At 36.2% G+C, this 25,481-nt stretch overlaps 2 protein-coding genes and 1 long non-coding RNA gene across 6 annotated transcripts in view; 2 read left to right on the forward strand and 1 right to left on the reverse strand.

Moving 5' to 3' along the window:
- The window catches only part of PNPT1 (polyribonucleotide nucleotidyltransferase 1), a 39,844-nt gene extending 29,316 nt beyond the window's left edge, over positions 1 to 10,528 (forward strand). The window contains exons 19-28 of the mRNA XM_022597225.3: positions 3,110 to 3,216; positions 3,673 to 3,744; positions 3,835 to 3,898; positions 4,301 to 4,384; positions 4,721 to 4,804; positions 5,751 to 5,857; positions 5,945 to 6,000; positions 7,049 to 7,127; positions 9,023 to 9,070; positions 10,218 to 10,528. Coding sequence (XP_022452933.1) covers positions 3,110 to 3,216; positions 3,673 to 3,744; positions 3,835 to 3,898; positions 4,301 to 4,384; positions 4,721 to 4,804; positions 5,751 to 5,857; positions 5,945 to 6,000; positions 7,049 to 7,127; positions 9,023 to 9,070; positions 10,218 to 10,376 — 860 coding nt within the window. The 3' untranslated portion in view covers positions 10,377 to 10,528. The remainder of the gene's footprint in view (positions 1 to 3,109; positions 3,217 to 3,672; positions 3,745 to 3,834; positions 3,899 to 4,300; positions 4,385 to 4,720; positions 4,805 to 5,750; positions 5,858 to 5,944; positions 6,001 to 7,048; positions 7,128 to 9,022; positions 9,071 to 10,217) is intronic.
- The window catches only part of LOC111186515 (uncharacterized), a 224,629-nt gene extending 203,022 nt beyond the window's left edge, over positions 1 to 21,607 (reverse strand). Inside the window, exons 1-2 of one of the 2 annotated variants that reach the window (XR_002647867.3) lie at positions 21,277 to 21,607; positions 5,265 to 5,369 (exon numbers count right to left, since the gene is read on the reverse strand). This is a non-coding gene — a long non-coding RNA (uncharacterized LOC111186515). The other variant, XR_016395437.1, reaches the window with a different exon arrangement.
- Positions 21,608 to 21,755: 148 nt separating this feature from the next.
- PPP4R3B (protein phosphatase 4 regulatory subunit 3B) overlaps positions 21,756 to 25,481 on the forward strand; it is a 66,321-nt gene continuing 62,595 nt past the window's right edge. For 2 of the 3 annotated variants that reach the window (XM_022597229.3, XM_089923164.1), the window contains exons 1-2: positions 21,757 to 22,120; positions 23,459 to 23,514. In XM_022597229.3, coding sequence (XP_022452937.1) covers positions 21,979 to 22,120; positions 23,459 to 23,514 — 198 coding nt within the window. In that variant the 5' untranslated portion in view covers positions 21,757 to 21,978. Of the gene's footprint in view, positions 22,121 to 23,458; positions 23,515 to 25,481 lie in introns of all 3 variants that reach the window. The other variant, XM_089923163.1, reaches the window with a different exon arrangement.

Genomic DNA, 25,481 nt, shown 5'->3' on the forward strand with positions numbered 1-25,481 from the left:
AGAAATGTATTTCCTGTAAAGTATAACCCAGTGAACTTGACAGTGACCCTTGGCAAGACTCTTAAATGGTAAAAGAACAGTGTATAAGTATTTTAAGAAAGGAACCAGAAGAGACTCATTTAAAATAAGTCATGCCATAGTAAACTCATTTTCTGTTTTTGAAAATATTACTAGGTTTAGAGTAGAGAGGGAGGGTGCTGCTTGTGCAGTGTGTCTAGAGTTCACCTTGGCAGTTAATGACCTTGGCAGTAAATGATGCAGAAATTGAGAACGGGTAATAAGTATACCATTTATAACTGGTTGAAGGATGAGCAGCCAGGACTGGATAATCTGATGGGTAGGTTGGAGAGGGGTCTCAAGTAGAATACTTGAAGCTGCTCCATCCTAAACCCTGTCCCCTTCAATGTTTTTTGTTATTGACTTGACTAAGGACACTGGCCTTCCAATGAAAAGGATACTGATAAAAAGGAGTATGTGACTGATATGTTAAATGACAGTTTTTAATCTCTAAAAAAAAATGTTGACAAGATAAAAAAATATGGAGCCAAATAGCAAAAAAATTTGACAAGAATAAATGTCAAATTCTGTGAGAAGAGCCAACAAATGGTATTTGATTCAAACACGAGTGCTTGCCATGTCCTACATCAGACACTGTCTATGCTCCAGGGATACAAATGGTACCCAGTTTTTAAAAAATTTACAGGAACAAAAACAAAGATAAAGATACTAACATATCAAAGAGATAATACAAATATGTACAATATGGATGAAGAACTAAGTTGAACATAATTGGCTTCATAGAGACAGCGACATTTCATCTGGGTTTAAAGGTTGAGTGGTTGTTGACCAGGCATATTATCAGCAGGGCCCGTATTTCATGTGAAAGGAACAACATACGCAAAGTTATAAAACAGTATAGTGTGTTCCTGAAATGTATTTGAAAGAAGTGATGATGTAATAAACTGGGACCAGATTTCAAAGATCAGTATTACATTAAGGAGTTTGAACTTTTAAAGCTAGTATCTCCCAACTCGGTATTCCATAAAATAGAGTACAACAGGATGTTGATTATTGTATACTATGGAAAAAAAATGTGTTCTAAAGTAGGTTTGCACAGGGTTAAGCAAGTGTGTTTAATATGGTTTAAATAAACTTAAATATGTTAACGTGAATATTGAATCTCTAGGAGCAGGATATGTACTATTTCCCAAACTTTTTTGACCACAGAACTTAAAAAATTCCTGGAAGCAGGTAATAGGGAATTTGAAGGATTTTATGGAGAAGAGTGGCATGATGCGAATCTGCTTTTTTTCTTTTGGGGGTAGTTTTTCCTAGCTTACATGAGAGCCCTAGGGGATGTGGTGGGAGAGAACAGGAGCTGGGGTGCGGGTGGGGTTACTAAAATCTAAAAAACTGGACAGGGAAACTGTTGCCAGGGCAATAAATAATGTGGACTTGGAATAAAGGAGTCGAAATGGATATTTCAGAATCCAGGACAATTTTTTTTTTAATTTAGAGGATAAACTAATCAGATCTTTGTGACTTGATAGTGTATAGGAAATGAGGAAAGACGTGTTGATTCTAGTATGAGTGTCTTATTGCTTTCAACCAAGACAGGGAATGCAGGAGAGAAGGGATTTATTGGGGGTGATTAAATTTTGAATATAATTGTATATATATATTTAAGATGTGTTGGGGACATTTAGCTGGAGATGTCCAATAGGCAGATGGGCTATACAGATCCAGGGTTTAGCAAAGAGAACTAGGCAGAAGGGATAGATTTGTAAGTCATCGTTGTAGGTGACAGTTAAAACTGGGCATATGTGAGATTGCTTAGAGAATATGAAATGAGGTCTCTGTCACACTCCTTTATACCACCAAATAAGTTCCAAGTGATCAAAACTTTAAACTTTTTTTTTTTTAATTAAACAAGGAAGATTTTATGAAAATCTTGAACAGAGAAAACCTTTCTAGGGAATTCCCCCGAAGTCCAGTGGTTAGGACTCAGTGCTTTCACTACAGTGGCCTGGGGTTCAATACCTGGTCAGGAAGCTAAGATCCCACAAGCCACGGGGCACAGCCAGAAAAAAAAAACAAACTTTCTAAGTAAAATCCAGGAACCATGATTGCATATAAAATCCTCTACAGGAAAAAAAAAATTACAATAAAGTCAACAAACTAGAAAATAATATTTTATATTACATTTCGTATTTATATTTTATTTACCATAATATTCTATATATTTAACAAAGATCTGTCCATATTAAAAGAGCTCTTACAAATCAATAAGAAAAAGACTAACAACCACGTAAAAAAATGGTTGAAGGCCATGAATAGGCAGTTCACAGAAAAAGAAATAAATGGTTTAAAAACATGAAAAAAAGTTCAATTTCACTCAAACAGAAATCAAGTTAAAAACAATAAGCTGCCATCTTTATCATTCAGATGGCAAAGGTCAAAAGATTTGACAAAAATTAACAAGAATATAGAATAGCAGGTACCCTCATATACTGCTGGTAAAAGTATAAAATGCTACACACTGTGGAAGACAGTTTGACACTATAACAAATGTAAATTCACACACCCTTTGACTCAGTAACCCCACTTCTATTGTATAGCTTATAAACACATACAGGGAGTACTCTGCAGCCATTCAAAAGAATAAGGTAAAGAAAAGAAAAGATTACACTCACATTTTTACTCCCTCAGTATAATTTTCTGGGAGGATATACAAAAAATCTAATAGTGTCTGTCATGGGAAGGTGGACTAAAGGGCTCAGGCTGGAACGATTTAACAAATACATGATTACTTTTCAAAAAAAAAAAAAATAAGGCACCAAAAGCAAAGGGCAAAGAAACGGATTACTTTAAGAGTTAAGTTTGCTATTATTAGAGAGGTTTTTGTTGAGAACAAAATTAGAATTATGTTAAGGAGCTTTTATTATATGTTAAAGAGGAAAGGAGATAGTCATATGATTTATTAAGACCTGTACTCTAACTTAGTTTTGGTAACCGTCAATTTAGAACACCACCCAATGTCAAAAGAAGATGAATAACCTATGTTAGGCTGATGTACACACTGCACACAAGTTCTCTTTCTCAATTATAGGAGTTCCAATTTCATCTGCTGTCGCAGGTGTGGCAATAGGATTGGTCACCAAAAACAATCCTGACAAGGGTGAAATAGAAGATTATCGTTTGCTGACAGATATTCTGGCAAGTATATTCACATTTTCAGATATTTAATGGTGAAGATTATACACACTTTACAAGCATAGTGTGCTTAGAAGAATGCTAGTGCTGGAGAAATAGAAGTCCTTGTTCTTACTTTCCTCTTCTGCATATTTGCCTTGGATTTTATAGAATGTGAGTTAAAAATAAATATTACAGTATAAGTGTCCATAATGGCTCACTTTAGGATGATCATAAATTAATCCTTATGCATTTATGGGGGGGAACATGATCTGAAAATAAAGTGATTTTCTAATGATATATTTATAACTTAAAAAGCCACAAATTGAAAGCAGTAGTTAATATACAGGTATTTTTTTGTGTATAATCCTAAAGGACATGGTTTAATTATAAAGCTATTTTTAAAAATTCCTCTACAGTGACTATGGGTGAATTTCACTTTTGTTTAAAATTATATCATAATTTGTTAAATTCTTTAAGGGGATTGAAGATTACCATGGTGACATGGATTTCAAGATAGCTGGCACTACTAAGGGAATAACTGCATTACAGGTATTTTAAAACCCATTTTGTTTCATTTTAAAATATTTAAATAAGGTCATAAATCAATATTTACATAAATTTTCGGCTTTTCCATATTAGGCTGACATTAAATTACCTGGAATACCAATAAAAATTGTAATGGAGGCCATTCAGCAAGCCTCAGGTAAGCCAAGCCAGTGTGCCTGATTCTCCTTTTATCATTGTCTTTGTGTTAATGGGAACTATAATTCCCATTAGGCTTATTATTAAAAATAGGCTTATTATAAAATACTGCTTTAGAAAATGAAATTTAATGTAACAACCTAGATCAAGAAGTATTAAGTTACTGGGTACATGACTAATCATCAATGTGGAAAACCAGTGAAAATTCAGTTTTTACAAATGGACTCCCCGAGATAGGATTGGAGAAGGGAATACAAGTAGAATTGTTAAGGTAATTGGGATGTAAAGAACTTTGATTATTAAGCTAAAGAGTTTGGATCCTACTTCATAAAACTAATACTGCTATATCTGATCACATTTATTTTATACAGTTATAATTTTATTATGTTTTTATCTCTTCAAGTGGCAAAGAAGGAGATATTACAGATTATGAACAAAACTATTTCAAAACCTCGAGCATCTAGAAAAGAAAATGGACCTGTTGTAGGTAATACATTAAAATTACTGATTTCATGATAAGGTAAACATATGAAAGTACATTGGTATTTAAAATTTTTTTTAAATCCATACACAAAACAAAAAAGTCAAATGCTTTTATAGTTAAAATACTTTAAATTTGAGGGGATATTCTTAGATGTTAGAATTGTTTTTAGTCACATAGCAAATTGTTTTTCTGTATTTCATGCTGAAATATTTTTACATGTGTCTAGACCAAGTCTTGAGTGACCAGTACATGTTTTAGGTTCATATATATATGTGTGTATGTGTGTATATGTATATATATATTTAAATAATTTATATTTTTGTCTGTACTACATTTCAGAAACTGTTCAGGTTCCATTATCAAAACGAGCAAAATTTATTGGACCAGGTGGATATCATTTAAAAAAACTTCAGGCTGAAACAGGTAAGAGTTGTATGACGTTTGGGATTTTTTATTTAATGCTAGGTCAGGTAAGTTTGCCATTTCACCTCTATTGTGTTTCTCAAAAAATATGTTTGAGAAATGAGAGACAGATATAACATTGACATCTCAATGAGATGAAAAAAGGATGTAACACTGACATGTCTTTACTGTAAGTTTTCTGTGTATGCCTCGTAATAAATTAGCAAACGATCATCTTTATATTCAAGAAGACTGACTTAGAATTCATCAGTTTTTCTTCAACATTTTAAAATCAAACATTTAGAAAAATTACTTTTTCACTTTAGAGGAGTTTTGCTTTAATTTTTCTTATTATGAGTTCTGCTATTTTTCACTTAGTCTTATTTATTTAGACTCTTTTATTTAAAGGGTATGTGTAGAAGTAGTATGCTTTACAATTTGTTTTTTTCTGGAATCAATCTTTGGGTTACATAGTACTTACCAGATTTGAGGTTACTGAAGGAGAGCGAGAAGTAGAGTCACCTTGGGCAGTTCTCAAGATTGAGTAACGGACATGATTTTGTCCCTCATCCATCTGTTCACCACTCTAAAGAGTAAGAGGGAGAAAGAAGAAAAGGTGAGGAAAGGGTTCTAGTATAGTTTCTTCTCATAATTAAGAGTGCAAAACCAAACTCTCCAAAATAAGAACTTATATGCTTTCTCCCACCAGATTGTGGGCTCCAAGAAAGTAGGGACATTAGCTCACTGTTGTATCCCCAGGGCCTAGCACAGTGTTGGATACATAGCAGGTGTGCAGTGTGTATTTGTTGGTAAATGAATCCCTTCATTTCTAAAGCAGTGATTAAGCATAGCACAACCCTGCCCAGCTACTTCCAGGTCATTCCCCTGCTCTCACATCTACTTTTATGACTATTCTTCAAAGGAATGAGCAAGTTAACTTTAATATATAAAATTATTTTTTTTAAAGGAGTAACAATTAGTCAGGTGGACGAAGAAACATTTTCTATATTTGCACCAACACCCAGTGCCATGCATGAAGCAAGAGACTTCATTACCGAAATCTGCAAAGATGATGTAAGAATAGATCTTTTAATAGTCGTTTTCTTCTACTTTTTGTTGCTGTTCTCTTTATGAATCTTACGGCTTATTTTGCACTTACAGCAAGAGCAGCAATTAGAATTTGGAGCAGTATATACCGCCACAATAACTGAAATCAGGTAATATCAACTAAAATGCTGTGCTGGTTTTTATAAGATTTATATTACAAGCTCATGTTAACTTCACATTTGCATTATTTACTTTGAAATTGTAAGATGTTTAGATTATATGTCAATTACCATATAATAATTATTTATTTTTAACATAAAATTTATTTTCTGCACCAGTTTGTAGATTTTCACTAACATGGTTCTGTGATTATAATTATACTAATATATTCTTCTAACTGAATTGTCTTCTTTAACCAAATTTCCCACCATTTTAATCTTCCCAATAAACAGTAAACAAGCCCCAAATAGACTTAGCAATATTTCCTTTTTCTTTTTTTTTTTTGGTAGTTTCTTGTTTGTCTGTTTTAAAGATAGTACTATTTAAGGCCTAAGTAGTGCATTTTTTTTTAAATGCCAGTTTCAACCTCAAATCATTTTTTCAGCAGCTAAAAAGATTGCATTTTCTGAGTCAGAAAATTCCCTTTTTAAGAAAAAAAAATTATCAGATGTAGCATGCATGTTCAGAACTATTTGAAATGAATTATAAAAGGCAATGGGATAATTTGTTTAATATCACAGGTGAAAACTAAGAAATGAGATGGTTTATTTTAGTAGATTAAAGAAAAAAAGGAAGATAAATTTTTTAATGAAATAAGTATGCCATTTTATGTAACCCCCTTCCTTAAATCACTCCTTAATAGGTTGATGATAATTCTACACTTATTTTAAAATATTTAATGTCATTTCAAAACTTTTTGGAAAATATTATGAAGAGAAATATAAAAGAATATATATTTCAAAAGCTTTAACCAGCATATTTTTTCCTTTATCTTTTCTCTGTCCTTTGATCTATAAGTATTTAAATATAAAGTGTATTTTCAATTGGAAAAATAAGTATCCCTCTTAGATACTTTTTATAGTTACAAAAACATGTACTGGAGAGGGGTTTTTATGTGTTTTTTTACTTTGTTCTCCTATGAAAACATAATCACAGTTTAATTATCAGTAGATAATAGAGTTACTTATTGCTCTAACCAGGCTTATTTCCTTTTCATAGAGACACTGGAGTAATGGTTAAACTATATCCAAATATGACTGCAGTACTACTTCATAACACTCAACTTGATCAACGAAAGGTAAAAACAAGAAAGGCATAGTTGATTATTTTAAAAACTGCCTTAAAATAACCATAGTGAAATTACCTAGGTTGATGAGGATTGTACATCTTGTCCACTACTAGCCTAAATACAAAAACAAAACCAAAAAGACAGAGATACTGCTGTTTTACACTGTTTACCAGATAATATTTCTCTTTCCATGATGGAATAAAAACATTCTTGAGTGTTTTAAGGTAGAATAGCCTCTAGAGTTAACACATAGCAGTTAGTAAAAATATCTAGTTACAGCCCTGTTTTCCCAATTTTCCTGACCAGTCAATCATGGAAAGATAATTCTTAGGATGTTCTTAGTCTTTGTTGTAGTCTATACATTTGGAAGACCATTATGAAACCAATATGAAACCATTCAAGAATACTATGGGGGCAGAGAAAGAATAGGTCTGTTTTACCAAATATTATTAAGTAATACAGGATAAAACAGTATTACTGGCCCAGAAATAAACAACAGAAAATAGAGACCAGAAATAAACCGAGTTATATACATAAGAGTATAATACATACTAGAAGTTGCATTTTTAGTCAGTGAAGAAACAAAGATTATTCAATAAATCATATTAGTACAGCTAGTTATCATAAAACAGGATCTTTCCTCTTTTTATACCAAAATCCCATTTGGATCAAGGAGCTAAATATAAAAAAGAAAACTTTTCTTTTTAAGGCAGTGAGGGCAGAAGAAGAAAATCTGGGCATCGGGAGGGGTGAGGGTTGAGGAAGGACACTAGAAGAAAATATGCATATTTAATAATCTTGGGACTGGGAAAATCTTTCTCAGCATGATATCAAAGCCAAAAATGTAAGTAAAGTGATAAAATTTGACCCCATGATATTTTTAAATTATGGCAAAACTACAGTAAGTTTGAAAGACAAGCAGCAACTTAGGGGAAAAACTGCTTATATGACAGAGGCTTCATGTACAAAGGGCTTGTGTAGGTCAGTAAGAAAGATGAATATCAATAGGAAAATGAACAAAGAACATGGAAAAACTGTTGTTGTTGTTGTTTTTAAGCTAACCAAGATATTCAGTATCAACAGCAATTTTTTAAAATGCAAATAAAGCCAAGTTACCATTTTTCAACTTTTCAGATAGTTGAAAATTCCCAATGTGCATAAATAAGAGTGTAGAGAAAAAATGGACACTGTCATACACTGTTGATAGGAATGTAAAGTGGGGCAAACTTTTTGGAGAGTGTTTGGTAAATATACAATTACCTTTGGACCTAGAAGTTCCACCACAAAGTTCCTCTCATACTTTGTTCTGAGAGGATAGACTATATGAATATATAATCACTGCACCACTGCAGTTTATTTTCCCTCAACTTTGTATTTTGAAACTTTTTAAACCTACAGAAAAGTTGAAAAAATAATAGACCAAACACCCATATACCTTTCACCTAGATTCACTGATTATTAACATTTGCAACACTGGAATTTAAAATAAATTAAATGACCATCTTTAGGGGATTGGTTAAACAAATAATTTAATTTGAATATTCAATTATAATGCTTCATTTATTAATATGAAAAGATCTCAACATATTATTGAATAAAAATCTATATATTATAAAACAACAAGCTCAGTAAGGTCCATTTTTATAAATGCAAGACACACACTAAATAGCTATTTGAAGGGATACTCATTGGAGTGTTACCATTAGTTATCTACAAGCAGAGGGGTTTTGGATGATTTTTACTATCATCTGAATACTTCTGTATTATTTTAAATCTTTATAATTAACAGATTTTATAATCAGAAAAACCAATAAAGCTGTTTTCCACTTGGAAAAAAATGTGTACTACCATGGATAGTAGGTAATTATGCATGACAACTAATAGATTAACACATTCTCTTTCAGATTAAACATCCCACTGCTTTAGGCTTAGAAGTTGGCCAAGAAATTCAGGTACTTGTATTCAACCTTTTAGCCTTAAAGTTGTAAATTATACTTGAAGTTTCAATTATTTGTTTCATCAAATAAGCTGAAAGAATCAAATCAACATCTGTGATTTATATTATTTATATGCTGTGCTTCTTTTTTAACTTTAGGGTTGCTTAAAACAGACTCATTAGGGATTTAGATACAATTCTTTCCCTCAAGGAGCTTACGGGTTAGTTAGGACAGTAGTCCCCTTTAGAGCTTTTAAAAATACATGAGCCAGTCAGGGATGGCTATGCAGAGTATTAGGTATAAGGTATTTGAGGAGTTGAGACTTTAATTGCTTCTATACTGCTTGAGGCTAAAAGTTCTTGAGTTTGATGAAAGCCATGATGTCAGTTCTAGAATTCTGATAACAAAATAGACTTTTTTTTTTAACCTTTTTAATAGTCCTGTATGAGTAGATGAAAGAAGTGGTTGACAGTCTGGTTTTTTTTGGCTGTACCACATTCTGTTCCAGTTGTTCCTGATACCCATGACCTGAGTAACTAAGACTTCTGGTTTATTCCCAATCTGTAGTCCCATTGTTCAAGTAGCCTCTAGAGAAAGATAAGAACTAAAACATAATCTCTCTGTATAAGATAGTTTTTAAGTCCCTTCTGATGTAAAAAGACAACCACATTTCCCCCTGACTTTCAATGTCTGTGTTCAAGCCAAATAACCTCCAGTGTGATAGATGGTCCTTTGAGTGTTAACAGTGAGTGACCTAAGCATAATCTTATATAGTTTGTAGCATACTTAGGCTCAGGAAGCCCTTATCTAGGTTCACAGACCATGGCTTTCACTGTTCTTCCAGTATAGGCACCTGGTCCGGAGAGAATAAGGCACAGATAAGTCTAACAGAAGATTATAATTGGGCAACTAAATCCCCCGTCTCTTCTTTTTTTATAATCACTACTTAACCAAATTATATTTATTAGCATATACGTCCAGTTAGCACTGAGCCATGATTTCAGTGAACAAGTGAAAATATTAAGCATTGCTTTATTTGGACCATGTAAGTTTAAATTAACATTTCAGGGAAACCCCCGAACGAACTTTTTAGCCAACCCAATAATTTGGGCATCAGTCAATGTGCTGTAACTTTTAAAGTATATTTGTTTTTTTAACACAGGTGAAATACTTTGGACGTGATCCAGCTGATGGAAGGATGAGGCTTTCTCGGAAAGTGCTCCAGTCTCCAGCTACAACTGTTGTCAAAACTTTAAGTGACAGAAGCAGTATTGTAATGGGAGAATCTATTCCACAGTCATCATTTAATTCTTCTCGGTGACTTTTTTTTTTTTTTAAGAATTCTAGAGTGATATTCTGTATAGCAAAATTTCAGTAGTATCTTCTAATGTGTAGATTTATATATAATATAAATGTATTCTAATGATTTATATTAAAATGCTCACTTTACGTGTTCCATTTTTTAATTCCGAATTACCTATATTACTCTTACTTACATTATAAATCAATACATATTTATTACTAAAAGTAAGTCATTTATACGTCTTAGAAAAGACTACCCTTTAAATCTTGTACTTTTGAAATATCTGAAAAATTTAGAAATAATGGGTCACATTTGCTGCTATGATGGATTTCTTCCTACATATTTTTCTTCTTCCTATACAGTAGTGACAGTTTACTCTTAGCCATCTTATGGTTTACCTCTGCATAATAGCTTTACTTACCCACAACTGTTTCACAAACTGAAACTTACCATATTCAAAACCAGTGCCTATTTCTTTAGTACAGTTACTATAGTAAGGAGCTGAGGGAGCTAATTTGATCTAATTTTAATGATATACCACCTTTCAAATTGGTCACAAAACCATAAACATAGTGGAGTAAATATTATAAATGGGATCCTGTTGAGAATGAGGTAATACATTTTTCAAATTTAGAAAATACAGAAAAGTAATTTACTCATCATATAGAACTAGCTCATTTTGTGTGTGTATGTTGCTAATGTATGGATGTTCTTGGTGGAAGGGATGGAGGAATCATGATTTTCAGTTAATAAGTAAATGTTTGAAACAGCCGTGTTTAGAGGCTATTGATATAATTATTAGTAATAGCTGTAAGATGATGTTCATTCCCATTTTTTAATATATCACATTATAATTCCACAAAAAAAGTAAATGATTCGTGGAAGTCATAATTTAGAATCTTCCTCCTTTTATAAATCTGATAAAATATTTGTAAATTCTTGACTCAGGGCTAACTAGTTCAGAAAATACTAAAAATGTAGCTGACCAAAGATTTTTTAAATGTGGGTATTTAAGTCAGTAAACATTGATTATGTATATGTATAGTATGTAAAATAGCATGACAGGCAATGTTGATATACTTTCTGAACTATTGAAGATCAACTGAAAATGAAAGATTAAATTTAAATTATATGCTTTGTACATTTCATTGTTCTATTTTATAATAGTGACAAAAAAAAATTTATTCTCACTTTGTCTTCTGTTTAAGACATAACCCTTACTGGTAGAATTTCAAAATTGTAATTTATGTTTTTCTTGAGTTTTAGATTTTATTTTTCAAAAAGACTCCCAGCTGCTAATAATATGGAAAAATAAAGCTAGTTCTTAAACTCTAGAGACCAGTAGTGCCACAAAGTGAAAATACAGGTCACTAACTACAAACCACGAAAAGGGTCTCATTTCCACTTAAATCAAGAGCGTACACTTTATGTCTGGACTTATTTTTCACATTCACATCTTGGTAGTTTTCCCTGCTTTCCAAAAAAGGTTTTCTATGAGGGCTATCATATGCTAAGATCTCTAAATTATAATGACTCAAATCAAATTGAGTTCCCATTTTGGTAGTTAGTGCAATATAGGTACTTAAAGACTTTTCCTTTATAACCTTTGTTATTGATGTCTCCTTGCCCATAAATTACAGCTTTTTAATACATTTTTTCTTCTCTTATAGAATATCTTGAAGTTCTAGATCTAACATCAATATCTTTCTCACTTCAGTTCAGCCAAGCATGGCATTCATTTATTCAACACTTACTATGTGCCAGGTACTATAATGTGTACAGCAGATGCATCAGTAAACAAAACAGATAAAGTTCCAATGCTCACATTCTAGTGGATGGAAGCAATAAGTATACAACATCTCAGATAGTGGTAGGTTCTTTAAAGAAAAACAAATGGGTAAGGGGACAGAGTGATTTAAAAAAAAAAAAAAAGGTACTATATTAGATGAAATGATCCAGAATAGCATCTCTGAGTAGGTGACATTTGAGCAGAGACCTGAATGAAGTGGAAGAAGATGTGCAGCTATTTGGAAAAGAAAATTCCAGATAAAGGGACTAACAACTTTATTGGTATTGTATGTCTGGAATATATAGCAGCCTTTCCCTTCTATAAACCAATTTCACAGTCTTTTACTCCTTAATCTTGTGCCTGTTCTTCATCAGAATTAGAAAGCAAATTTTATTAAAGAATATAAAACAAGAGATAGCCAGTGCAAGGTGATATTTTTAAAGCATTTAATCTGGCAAGAATATACCTGGTTACTTGTAAGAAGACAGAAGATACCGAAGTCGTGTAAAAGTTTAAAAAGCCTTTACAAAATTCCAGGCTCATCAGAGACTAGGGTGGTAGGCAGCATAAATGGAAAAGAGAATGTGTCTTGGTATCAAGGGACAGAAACCAATCTAAGTTAAGCTAAAGCAACGGGGGATTTTTATCACAGGGCCATGAATTTATTTCACAGAAGGCAAGTCACACTCCCTGTGGCAGACTTGAACCAGGACTGTCAAGTTATCAGGAACTAAGACAGTTCTCCCTACCTATAGAGTCTCATGGCCTCTCATTTGTGCTGCTTTCCATATAACAGATTTTTTCTTCTATGCAAACATGTTTTCATATCATGGGACAAAAGATGGCTATCCCACAGGAAGTTACTTGTCTCTGAGTTCAACTTCTGGAGGAGAAAACGATAGGCTCAGCTTGAGAAAGGTGTCAAACCTGATTAGGATTGCCAGATAAAACAACAGAATGCTAAGTGAAACTGGAATTTCAGGTAAACAAATGTTCAGTGTCCTATGGCCCATGCAATATTTGGGATATACTTATATTTTTAAAAAATATTCCTTGTTTATTTGAAATTCAAATTTAACTGGGTATCCTGTATTTTTGTTTGGTAAATCTGGTAACCCTAAACTTGGTGCAAGCCACTAGTCAGAGAATTCTCAAGGGCTCACTCCTTGGGAAGGGAGAATGTTCAGAAAAAATGGACTGAGCCAATACCAAGATACTGCAAAACAAATGTAAAAAGAAAATGGATAGACTTAGATTAACTCAGAAGGGGATGTAGTTGGAAGAAAAAGAAGCAGTTAGGACTAAGGATTTCAGCCTGAGCATTGTGAAGATAGTAGGATCTGTGACATGAATAGTAAACCTGAGGGGGCAAAATAGTTTTGAAGAGAAAGATGTCTGACTTATTAAATATGAGTATGAAGTCACCAACCAACATATTGGTTGGATATTCACCTTAATATCCTAGAAAGCAGTTGGGGCATAAGTGACTTTTGCAGAGATAATTAAAACAACTCCAGTTTTACCATCTCAAGCATATCTCAAATCACTGCAACAAGTTTCAAAATTAGTCTGAAATTTACAAAATTAATTTAAAGGTAATTAAAACTACCTACTATGAGCACAGTACTAAATGATGGAATTGTTTCCTTCTGAGACTTATATATACTCTAATATAGAGTCAATAACTTATGAAAGGCAGACTGATGAGCAGTCTAGTAAAGGTTTTAAAAAAGTCATAAAAAGGAAAAGAATAGGTTAATTCTAACTGGAAGAAAAAGGGAAAGTTTCTAAGAAGTGCAATTTGAATAGGACTTCATTATGGAGAGGTGATATTTGAGCTGGGCTTTAAAGGATGATTATAAAGGGAAAGGCTGCCTGTGGAATGGAACAGTTTTACCAGTGGATAAAGAAGAGAGTAAATAGAGGTCAGATTGTAGAGGGGTTTCGAATATTAGACTTAGGACTCCGAACTTTATCCTGCGTGTGTTGGGAAACACTGAAGAATACCCAATATCTCATGAAAACTCAAACTGCGTAGTTGGTTATAGTTTTGATATTGACTATAAAATTTAATGCAATTGCCAAGGACTCATAAGTTAGAAGAGATGATATTTTTTTAAGTAAAAAATATGTAGGCCATTATCATTTATGAAAACAGATAAATTATCTTAATATTGGCAATAGCTATTAGGACAAAGTAGTTCTATAAGAATGCAAGAATGGGTAAGCATATAATCTCTATAATGAATTATAGAGAAAAACCGTATAATAACCAGATGCGAAAGAGTCAATTTATAGAATTCGATGTACACTTCCTAGAGAATTTAGAATATTAGGAAACGTCCTTAACTTGGAAAATGGTATCTATCAGAAATTAAGAACATGTATACAACACTGCAGATGTTGCCATTAAAGTCAGGAACAAAACAAGAATCACCACTATTATTCTCATCAGTGTTCTAAGGTCCTAATCAATGTGATGAGATTAAACAGAGGTGGAGAAGAACAGAAACATTTGCAGATGATCATCTAAAAAACACTTTAAATTGTTATAGAACAGTTAGAACTAATAAGCGAGCAGTGGCCACATATGTTTGCCAAAATAAATAGCAGTCAAACGTTGCCGTGGTATGAGCTCATTTCCACTTCTCTTTTTCCAGGCTTCACGGAGCTACACCAGCAGTGAGTTTGCCCCATCCCCTGTGGTCCTGACCAGGGTTAAATCTTCAGTCCCAAAGTCAATGAAGTCTTGATTATTCAGTCTTAACCTCCAGCCCCCTTGATCAAGCACCCTAAAAATCCAGTCCCAAGCGTACTCCTCCAGCTCCTGCTATACATGCTAGCATATTATTTCAGTCCCTTCGGTGTGTAATCTTCCTTATCAGGCAAAGCAGTCCCCAGGTCACTACCTGTGAAATCAGCTGTCAAATGCAGTTAAATACTGCAACCAGATTTAACCCTAGTTACCATAGCCTCTCAGCTACAAGAAATGGGAGCAACTATGGAGGAGGTCTTTCTGCAAGGGGGAAGTGTTATCTCTTACTAGGAGTTATAAGCCACTTCTGCAGCCCCTGAGGATCCAGGGATATCTACAGAGCCAAAATATGGGCATCCATCCCATGTTTCAAAGCTTCAGGCTTTCCCAACCAGGGCCCTAGCTGCATAGCAAGCCTCCCTAGGCTGAGCATTCAAATATCTTTAGAGCTCTGTAACTGCCAAATCCCATATCTGTTTTTCCACTGCAGGGAATAAGGGCCTCTTTATGAAGACCAAAGAGCCCCCCCTGGCTCCCAAATGTAGTTTTTAACTGTGCATTAAGTGCCCTCAATTCATTAGCCCTCAGCAAGGGAGTAGTACAACTTAATTGGCCACCTCTCCTCTCCTCATAAGCATTGTTTCTCCCATATCTTTCAAATCCTGAACTGTTGAATAGCCAACAGCATTCACCCCTTCTAGGATGTTTTCCTAGGTCACTACCTGTGAAATCAGTAGTCAAATGGCCACCTTGTGCCAGGGACTGAGTAAACCATTCCCCAAACCCCATCTTACTGTCTGATTTCTGACATCACTCCCTGTATCACCTATGTCAGTTCTGGTCCTCAGAGAAGCAGATGCCAAGAAGGGATCTGCAAGATATTAATTGGGTTAATGTCTGTGATGGATAAAATACGTGGGCTCAGGAATTGACAGGAAGAGCCTGCAGACCATAGTGCAAGTCTGACCTCTGTAAAAGGAGGAAGGGAAGGAAATAACTGGGTGGAGCTTCAGACTAGTGTATTTCCAAGAAAGTCTCATCCTGGCTGTTAAGTTCCCCAAGCCAAAGTTGCCATTAGAGGAGTTCTGCTTTGGACAAGAAAGGACAAGTTTTATATCCCTGCTGTGCTGAGTCACTGGCTGGGAGCAGCAGGAGGTATTTGTGGCACAAACATAATGGTGGAGCCCAAAAGGCAGCTTGCTGTCAGATAACTTACGTTCCCCAGAGTAGGTTCTCTTTAAGGAGATCAGAGTGGTGCACTTTAAGGCCACCACACCAACCAAAAATCAAAACAAACTATAAAACTATAGCAATTAACTGTCATACTAGAGTTGGCCAAATAAAACAATGGAAAAAGAACAGTGAATTCAGACTCAAATCTAGATATATGTGTGTATATGTGTGTGTGTGTCTGTGAATTTAATAAAGAGTATGATTTAAATAGCATTTCATATTATTTCATCTATAAATGATGTTAACAGTTGGCTCTCCATTGGGAGGAAAAATTTTAAATTGACATCCTACTTCATATATACAAAAAATTTCAAGTGGATTAGAGAACTAAACATTAAAAAGCCATAAAAACATGACAGAATACCTTGGTTAAACATGGAAAATTAACAACACAGTTAAATAATTTTTTTAAAAAGTAGAGCCCAAAGGGCAAACAAAAGAGACAGTAGCAGACAAGAGATTTTAATAAATGTTGGTTGCATAACAAGCAAATAGAAGAGCAGTGGTAAATTTAGCAGAACAGAGGAAGTCACAATCTATATGACCCCAGAGGTGATCAGATAAGAAAAGAGAACAAATTATCTCCACAAAAAAAAAATAAAAAAATCAAAGGATCAGGGGTGAGAATTTGAGGGCAAGGTAAAAGTCTATACAGTGAGGGGCTATATGCCTAACTCCACTTCCCAAACCCACATAACCAAAGGACTACCATCCCTACACACATACACACACACATACCCATACACGCCCTTGTAACACTGCCACCTACCACCTCAGAAGAATGAGATGCTAGGTACCAGAGATGCAATGGTGAGAAAAACATACTCCCTGGACTCATGAAAATTTTTCATCTACATGTGGAGACAGTTATTAATAAAAACTCATACAAATAAATATAAAGCTACAAGTATGACAGATGCTACAATGGAGGGGTGCATGGTGCTATAAGTGTAATAGGAAGATAAAATGAATACTCTGGTTGTCTTCCTAGCATCTACTTTACCCATATCACATAGTGTAACATACATGGGATTTGGGTAGGACTAACCCCACCCGCAACTACAAGCATGGGCCCTGATTTGCCTCAGCCAGTCCAGTACATGACACTCCCTAGACCACAAAACTCTAGGTTCAGGAGTGGGCATGTGACCTAAGTTAGTATAATCACAATGCAACTGGAGATATGTGAAGAAACTCTTTTGATGTGAAGAACTATGTAGCCTTGGGAGCTCTTGGCTACCATCTTAAGATACAAAAGGAATCAGCCCTAGGATGGATTTGGCAGAGCAGAAAGTAGAACTGAGAGGCAGAAGAAAATCAAGTTCTCACTGATACTCTTGAGTCACTCAGTTAAATCAATCCTGAGGTTCATCTTATCTTCAGACTTTCTATTCACATGAGCCAATAAATTGTCTTATCATTTAAATCGATGTGAATTGGGTTTTTTGGTTCCACAGGGATTTGACCTAGTCAAGGAAGTCTCTTCTACATAAGTGATAATTGTGGTGACATATGAAGGATAAAGATAAAGCAGGAGTCATCATGAGATGACTGGAAAGAAGGAAGTTCAGACAAATAAGTGTCAATTTTAACTTAGATCAAGTAAAATGGGTTGAAAAATGTCCATTGGCATTATCAACAAAGATGTCTTTAGTGAGTTTATCAAGAGATTTTTGGTGAGGGCTGGGTGATGGAAACCACAATAGATAGGTTCAATTAAGGAGTCCAGTGGTGAGGTGAGGAAATGTAGAGAGTATAAACAACTTTAACCCTTGAACAGTTTGGCTGAAAAGGGGAAGAGAAATAGGAATGTAGCTGAAGAGGATGTAGGTTATCAGTTTTGATGACTTATTTAAATGGAGAAGGTCTTAAAGATTAATCACCTCAAGGAAAAAAATGAATGAATATAGCAAAGAAGCTTTCATAAAAGTTTTTCACAAAAACATCGCACAGAATTAGGAAGGGTAAAAACAGAAAGCCTCACATTTCAAGGACACGAGTCAATAAGACTGAGAACCCAGTTTACTCTGTAGAGATTACTATATTTTTTAATCCTCAAGAATTAAAAAGTGTAATGTGCCCTCAAGCGACATTTGGCAATGATGGGAGATAATTTTGATTATCACAACAGGAGGATGGGGTGCAATACTACTGGCATCTGGTGGGTAGAAGCCAGGAATGCAGCTAATCATCCTGTAACGCACAGGACAGCCTCTCACAACAAAGAATTATCCAGCCCAAAATGTCAGTGGTGCCAAAACTGTAAAACCCTGCTCTAGGAATTTAACCTATGCATATATTGGCACACATGAAACAACTTCTGTACAATCATTTATTGTTTGAAATTATGCACTATTGGAAATGACATATATACAGAAAAAATGGTTTAAATAAACTAGGGTATATTAGTACAAATAGTATGTATGGTATTCCATTATTTATGTTTAAAAAAAAAAGGTGGTAGGTATAAATTTACATATACAGATATAGAAATCTATCTCAACCCTTGGAGTGGAACTTGCCTGAAGAAAACCTTTGCTGGGGAATACACATTGTTGCAGTGCATTACTGCCCTCAGTGTGTCTTGGAGAATCCTGCTCTGGCCCTCTGTCTATGTTTCTCTCCATGGGATGAGAAGTCCATGAAACCAAGGGATGTGTCCACTTGGAACCCACTCTTCCCTTTCTAGACCATGCTCTGGGCACACTGGAATTCCCTGCCCCAAAGGCCAAGCCTGCTCCCAGGGTCTGCACAGTCCTCTTCCCAAATTCTGTCCTTAATTGGCCACTGAGGAGTGGCCAAAGGGTGACTACATTCAGGGAGAGTAGACATAGACAGCGCTTGGACAAAAGGCTGGGGTACCCTCTGTGTGCACATGAGGGCTGTCTAACTGCAGGCAGAGCTGAGGTGTGAGAAGAGAAGGCAGGCTAAGGACTTCAGGAGCCAAAGGGAGACTCTGGAACTCTGAGGAGTTCAAGAATTCTAGATTTGAATTTGGAATCTGGTTTCCAGGCCATATGAAAATATATTGCTTAGGGTATACCAAAGGTAGGAAAAGAAAATATATTTTATTTAATAGCTTGATTTAAAATTTTTAAATCTTTAGACATATGGTATATGGTCTTCCTTTTGTGTGCTTGTCCTGGACCTTACAAATGTTAGAGGTCGGCCTGTTGCAGAAGAGAGAATCCCTGTGACCTAGGGCAAGAAAAAAACAAGAACCTGTGCCTGAGGATCCAGCAAGGGGCAGAGATGAGTGCTGAGGGTTTAACTCTGTTCCCTTATTTCAGATATTGGGGAGTACAGCAAAAGGGATACTAAGGGGAAGGTGGAAGGGATGCTTTGAAACACTGTTCATATCATTCCACTCCTTAGTTCAAAACTCTCCAATGGATTTGCAACTCATTCAAAGCAAAACCCAAAGCCCTTCAAGACAGCCTCTCCCCCACTCCCAACCTTACTTCCCACCATTTCCCTCCTTTCTCACTCCACTCCAATCATACTGGTTTCCTTGCTATCCCTCTCACTCACTCAGCATGCTTATAGCCTCAAGGCCTTTGTACTTGTAGTTACTGCTTTCTGGCTCTCCCTTCCCCTAGGGAAATGCATGGCAGACTGCCTCCCCTCAATAGACACCATTACCCTTCCCATACTCACTCTCTAACCTTCTGCTACTTTTTTTTTGGTCACAACATTTATCAGTACCTGGCATAGGTTTGTTTACTGTCTTCCTGCACTAGAATGTAAGCTCCATGAAAGAGGGACTTTTTCTATTTATTCACTGTATAGAACAATGTCTAGCACATAATATATGCTCAACAAATATTTGCTGAATGATTGAATAAATACAGGAAATGACTCCTGTTGTTTCAATTTAGTCCAGAGTTAGATCTTATTTGTAGAACAGTAAACTTTTAACATGTATGGTGTCAAAGTGACTTCTGTACAGTTCTCATTCCTTTAACTTAATACATAACTTATTTATACGTTTTTTTAGGCCAGTAACACATTATGACTTTGTTCACCTGGTCCCCACAGCCTTGAACACCTTTCAAGCCAAACTCCCACTCAGGGATCCTCTAACATCAGGCCCAAAAGTTATCTGAGTGTGCCTCAAAAGTTATCTGTGTGAAGCTTTCTCTGACCCGAGACAGAAATGTTATTTTCTCTGGGCTCAAAATGCATTTCGTCCACATCAATCACAGCAATTAACGGGCTCTATTGCCACGTATATTATAACTATTTAATCCAAGTATACTTAGATTTTTTAAAATCCTATGTATGCAGATGTTGAACCGAGAATTTAATTTTTATCAGGCGCCTGCTCTGTGTAAGACGTCTCACGTTTTAGTGTACCGCGGAAGGGTGTACCCACAAGATCTGGTCAAAACATAAGCACGTTCTGAAAACACCATTGATAAGGAATGACTACAACTCCCAAGATGCGCTGCAGGGTAAAACGTGTGCATCTCGCCTGACTTTCACCTTTCAGACTAATGGGTTGTAAAAAGCTGGCGGCACAACAAGCTTAAACTGTCTTTAAAAACGAACAAAAGAATTCTACCGAAAACGAACAGGGGCCCAGTGCATGGTTTGTATCCACCACTCAACGTTTTACACTTAATGTGATGTTTGACAACGTGAACGCCAAGAGAATTCCTCCCTCGCTTATTCAGTGCATAAGACCTCCCGAGAGAGAACGCGAGAAATGTCAGCAAGAGAAACTCAAAAATATCGAAACAGTGCTCTTCGATATGTTAGGAAAGTAGCTCCCTGCCACTTCCCTAAACTTAGCTGAAGACTTATTTTCCGACGTTACAAACACGGGAAGGGCACTGTATTTTCATGAAGCGGAAAGTATGCTTTTCAATGGCCAGCCACCAAAAGCCTAACGATACACTTGTGTACAATATTACAATCTCCTGGAGATGCACAGGACACTTCCTGAGGAGATGCTTAACTGTAACAGACTCCATAGCGAGTTTCAGGGGGTTTCGGGTCGCATTAAAGGGCTAACCTCTTCACAGAAAGAGGTTTAAACCGTTTTTCTCTCACAGGCTGAAAGGGTGAGCTTCCATTAAGGAGTGCGAGCACATTTCCTTCCCTTTTGCTCAGGGTGAGTCCCGTCCAAGGATGCGTACCTCCCAGGTTTGCTTTGTGTTTTCCACAGAGCTGGATCCCACGGCTCGTCACACGCCGGGTGAAGCCAGCAATCCGCACGAAGCCGAATCCACGACTCCGCGCCCGCCGCCTGCCCAGAGAGGACTCTCGCGGCACCAGTGGAGACAAGGAGCTCGCAAAGACCGCCCACCCAACCGCGATCCCACGGGAGTAGGCGGGGCCGAGATAGGAGGAAGTCGCACTTAGACCCACCCACCTCAGTCCAGTACCCCGCCTCGCGAGAACACCGTGCGTGCAGAAACGGAGGTGCCTCTTGTTGGGCTCGTCGGCCGCCGTAGCCCCTGCTAGGACAGCCCGTGCGAGCTTGCTGGAGGAGGAAGAGAAAGGCAGAGAGAATCGGGTTACAAGATGGCGGATCTGTAGTAGTTACCGCGGCGGCGGCGGCGGCGGCGAGAGAGCGAGCGAGCTCTGGGGGTCAAAGGGTGGGGAGGGTGGGTGTGTGCGGGGGTGAAGTGAGAGGTAACCGGGACTCCGGGCGGAAAGGTCTCAGTGGTTCTTGTTGCCCCTTCCCGCGGCTGAACCTTGGGAGCCATGGTGAACTCGGGCCTCTCCGGAGCCGCCGCCGCCGCTGCAGCCACCGCCGCTACCGTCTCTCTAGAGTGAGGGGCGCGGACGAGGTGAGCAAGGAGGCGGCGGCTGGAGCTGTGGGGATAGCAGCCACCATGTCGGATACGCGGCGGCGAGTGAAGGTTTATACCCTGAACGAAGACCGGCAATGGGACGACCGAGGCACCGGGCACGTCTCCTCCACCTATGTGGAGGAGCTCAAGGGAATGTCGCTGCTGGTTCGGGCAGAGTCCGACGGTAAGGTTATTGGAACCGTAGGATAGGGGACCATGCCTCCGTTTTGGGCACAGCCTTGGGGTTTAGGCCCTGGGCTGAGTACTGTTACTGCCACCGCTTGGGACAGCGCATTGGTTTTCTGTCTGCACTTCAGTACGGTGAAGACAAACTACTTTGTCGGGATTTATCCTCAGTCGGACGCCGATTCTCTGTTCCCCCGCCTCCTCTCCTTATTAAACCTTTGACCCCTTCCTCTCCAGTCTCGCCTCTTAAAGAGGTGGGGGGAAGAGTGTGAGAGAGAAGAGAGGAAGTCATGAGAAACAAGGTAGTAGTGATCTTGTTCTAGGGAACTGACCCTTCCCGTCCCCCTTTATTTTCTTATTCCATTATATGCCTGGTACAAAAGGTTTAGTGAAACTTAACTTTCTTTTTTTTTTTTTTTTAACTGATTTTGCTAACTAGCCCCAGTTGCCACAGTCGACAGGTGCTGGGGAAAACCAAAATGCACCTATTTCCTGGGGTTATTGCAGACTGTTGCCACGATACACGCACGCACAAGCACATACACCTTCAGTCTGGGATCCCTCCAGGCTATCTTTGTAGAAGGTGCTGTGAACAAGTGGATACTTTACAAGCAAAACAAGTTAGGACACCAGAGCAGACTGTAAACTTGTATTCGTTGATTTATTGTACGAGTCTTACGTGAAATATTTTAAAATTATAAAATGTACAGCCTTAAGTAAAACACCTTCCTCACTGTATCTGATCGCTGGATTTGAGCAACTGATATGTGCAGATTAAAGAAAAATAGCAGTCTTCGGTTTATTTTTGACATATCTTTTACTCTTGCACTTTTTCTTTTAAGTAGTCATGGACATTTATTTTTACATGAGGTGTCCTGCTTTTTGTTCTTAAGGAGAAAAGGATAAATGCAATTCTGTATTTGTGTACTAAGTACTTAAATCCCTGTTGTTGTCCTTTGTAATTTGTTTTATTTGTTAAACTGGAAATGCAATAAAATAACCTTGTTAAAAGAAATTTGGCTTCAGGTGGTCATTTAGACCTTAAATTTTTCATTTCAATAAAACTATAATAAGTAATCTAGTCTCCGCATATTCTTGGTCTGAATGTTGTTCTTAGGTGAAATTTTTCCTTTAAGGGTATATGGGGATAGGATGATATGTTCTACATTAAATATGAAGCCCAGTTCTTGAGAGAAGAATGTAAATTGGAATACATTTGATTACTTCAGATGTCCTGCTGGGGGAAGAAAAAAGTTGTTTTTTTAATGTGTATTCTGATGTTTTATTCAGTGTTTTATAAATTGAAACTTATAAATATTATTTTTTTAACTTGCAGGATCACTACTCTTGGAATCAAAGATAAATCCAAACACTGCATATCAGAAACAACAGGCAAGTAGTTGTTTATCTTTAATTTGAAAGATTTCATCTGTGATCAAGGAAGTATTAATCTGACAAAGATGGTAAAGCTTTTCTGACAGAAAAAAAAAAAACATGGATGGTAAACAGAATTACAGGCTATATGTATTTCCCTTGCAGGTTAAAAGTTTCAAACTGAAAAGTGAAAGCTTTTGTTCTGGAAGTAATTTATTATCTTTGAATTGAGCCGCTGTTAGTTTATATTGGAATACGACGTATTCATTAATCTTATTTAACTGCAGTTAGCCAGGTATCTTCTATACCCTGTACACTAAGCCTTTTATTCTCAGTCACATATAAAGGAAATGGCATAAAAGAAAATTCAAAGGGGTACTCTTTAAAGCAAGGAAAGCCTGTTTGCGCTGTGAAAGTGGATCCTTTGACTCATGCAAAGATAAAGCTTTTGAAGTAGAAGCACTTAATCCTGTTCTTTAATTGTTGTATATTTTTAATATAATAACCAATGGATATTTCATGAAAGTGTACACTGACTATTATGCAATGTTTTCTGTTGATACTTATTGTCTTATTTGGGAAAAGAAAACCTGTGTTGTGTTTTAGTGTGCTTATTATCTAGTCTGGAAATGGCTGCAGTGATTCAACTTTTCCTTTATCCTGTGAATGTTTTCATTTTTATTACGAAAGATTCCAAAATTGAGAAGTACAGTGAATAATATAATGAGTATCTGTGTAACACCACCAAATTTAACAATGTTAACATTATACCATATTTGTTTCAAATCTTTTTGTAGTGTTGAACATTGTGGATAGAATTAAAACTCCCTTTGTACCCATCTCATTCTATCCATTCTCCACCCTCCCTATAGGTAACCACTATTCTGAAGTTAATGTGTATTATTTCTGTACATGCTTTTATACCTTTTCTGCATATGTATGTATCCATAAATAATATGTAGTCTTTTGTGCGTTTTTAAACTTTACACAATTGATCTCCTATTCTTACATGTACTCTGCAACTTACATTTTTCACTCAAAGTTACTTTGAATATTTGTTCATGTTAATGTAGATTTAGTTGGGCATTTTTTAAAGCACTGTATGATGTATGATGTACACCTATTGTTAGACATTTGGATTATTTCTAGGGTTTTTTGTGTGTGTGTGTTCTGTGTGTAAAGTGAACATGGCAGAGATTTTTGGAGGAAAAGATAAATTATTTTCCAGTTTTTTTTGTGTGGAGTGTGTAAAGTGAATATGGCAGAAGTTTTTGAAGGAAAAGATAATTTGAAGGAAAAGATAAATTAATTATACTTGCATCATCAGTGCCTACTTTCTTCAAGGTCAATGAAAATTTAGATGCTCAGAAACGAATACTTCACACTTGGAGGAATGAAATTACATCTATTGCACAGTGCATTATTAGTAAAAGTCTTACTTTTAAACAGTTTTGTGTATACAGTGCATTCTTAGTACTTTGAAATATTTTTAAAATTTTCCATATCCAGTTAATAGTTTTTTCCTTTGCTAAGAAAATATTATGTCTTTTTTGATGGAGAATCAAACATTTGTTCTGTATTGAACATCTGAAGTTGTTTCCTATACCTTAGATGTTTTAAGGTAAATTTAAGTAAATTTAATTTCTAAGTCAGCCAGGCAGATGGTTACTCTCTGTCTTTGTACTGACTTTTACCACATAGCCACTTTTGGTTTGTTTTTTTGTTTGCTTGCTTTGAGGGGAAAGGAATACCAATATTTTGTAACCATTTTTTTCTACCTGCATGAACATTAATTCTCAGGAACTGTCTTCTTAAGTGTGACTCCTTAAAAATTAGTTATGTTATGGATTCTTCTCAAATTGTATACAAGATCCTTTAGCTGTTCTTTTAACTAGAAAGATCACATTATAGCGGAGGTTTGTGTATAAACCCCCATCGTTAGTCCAGAATTACACAGTGGTTCTGTGAATATTTTTAGGAACTTT

The sequence above is a fragment of the Delphinapterus leucas genome, chromosome 13 (genome assembly GCF_059928025.1).
Source record: "Delphinapterus leucas isolate spDelLeu-1000000601 "Yukka" chromosome 13, BTC_Dleu_Yukka2, whole genome shotgun sequence".
Classification (NCBI taxonomy): domain Eukaryota; kingdom Metazoa; phylum Chordata; class Mammalia; order Artiodactyla; family Monodontidae; genus Delphinapterus; species Delphinapterus leucas.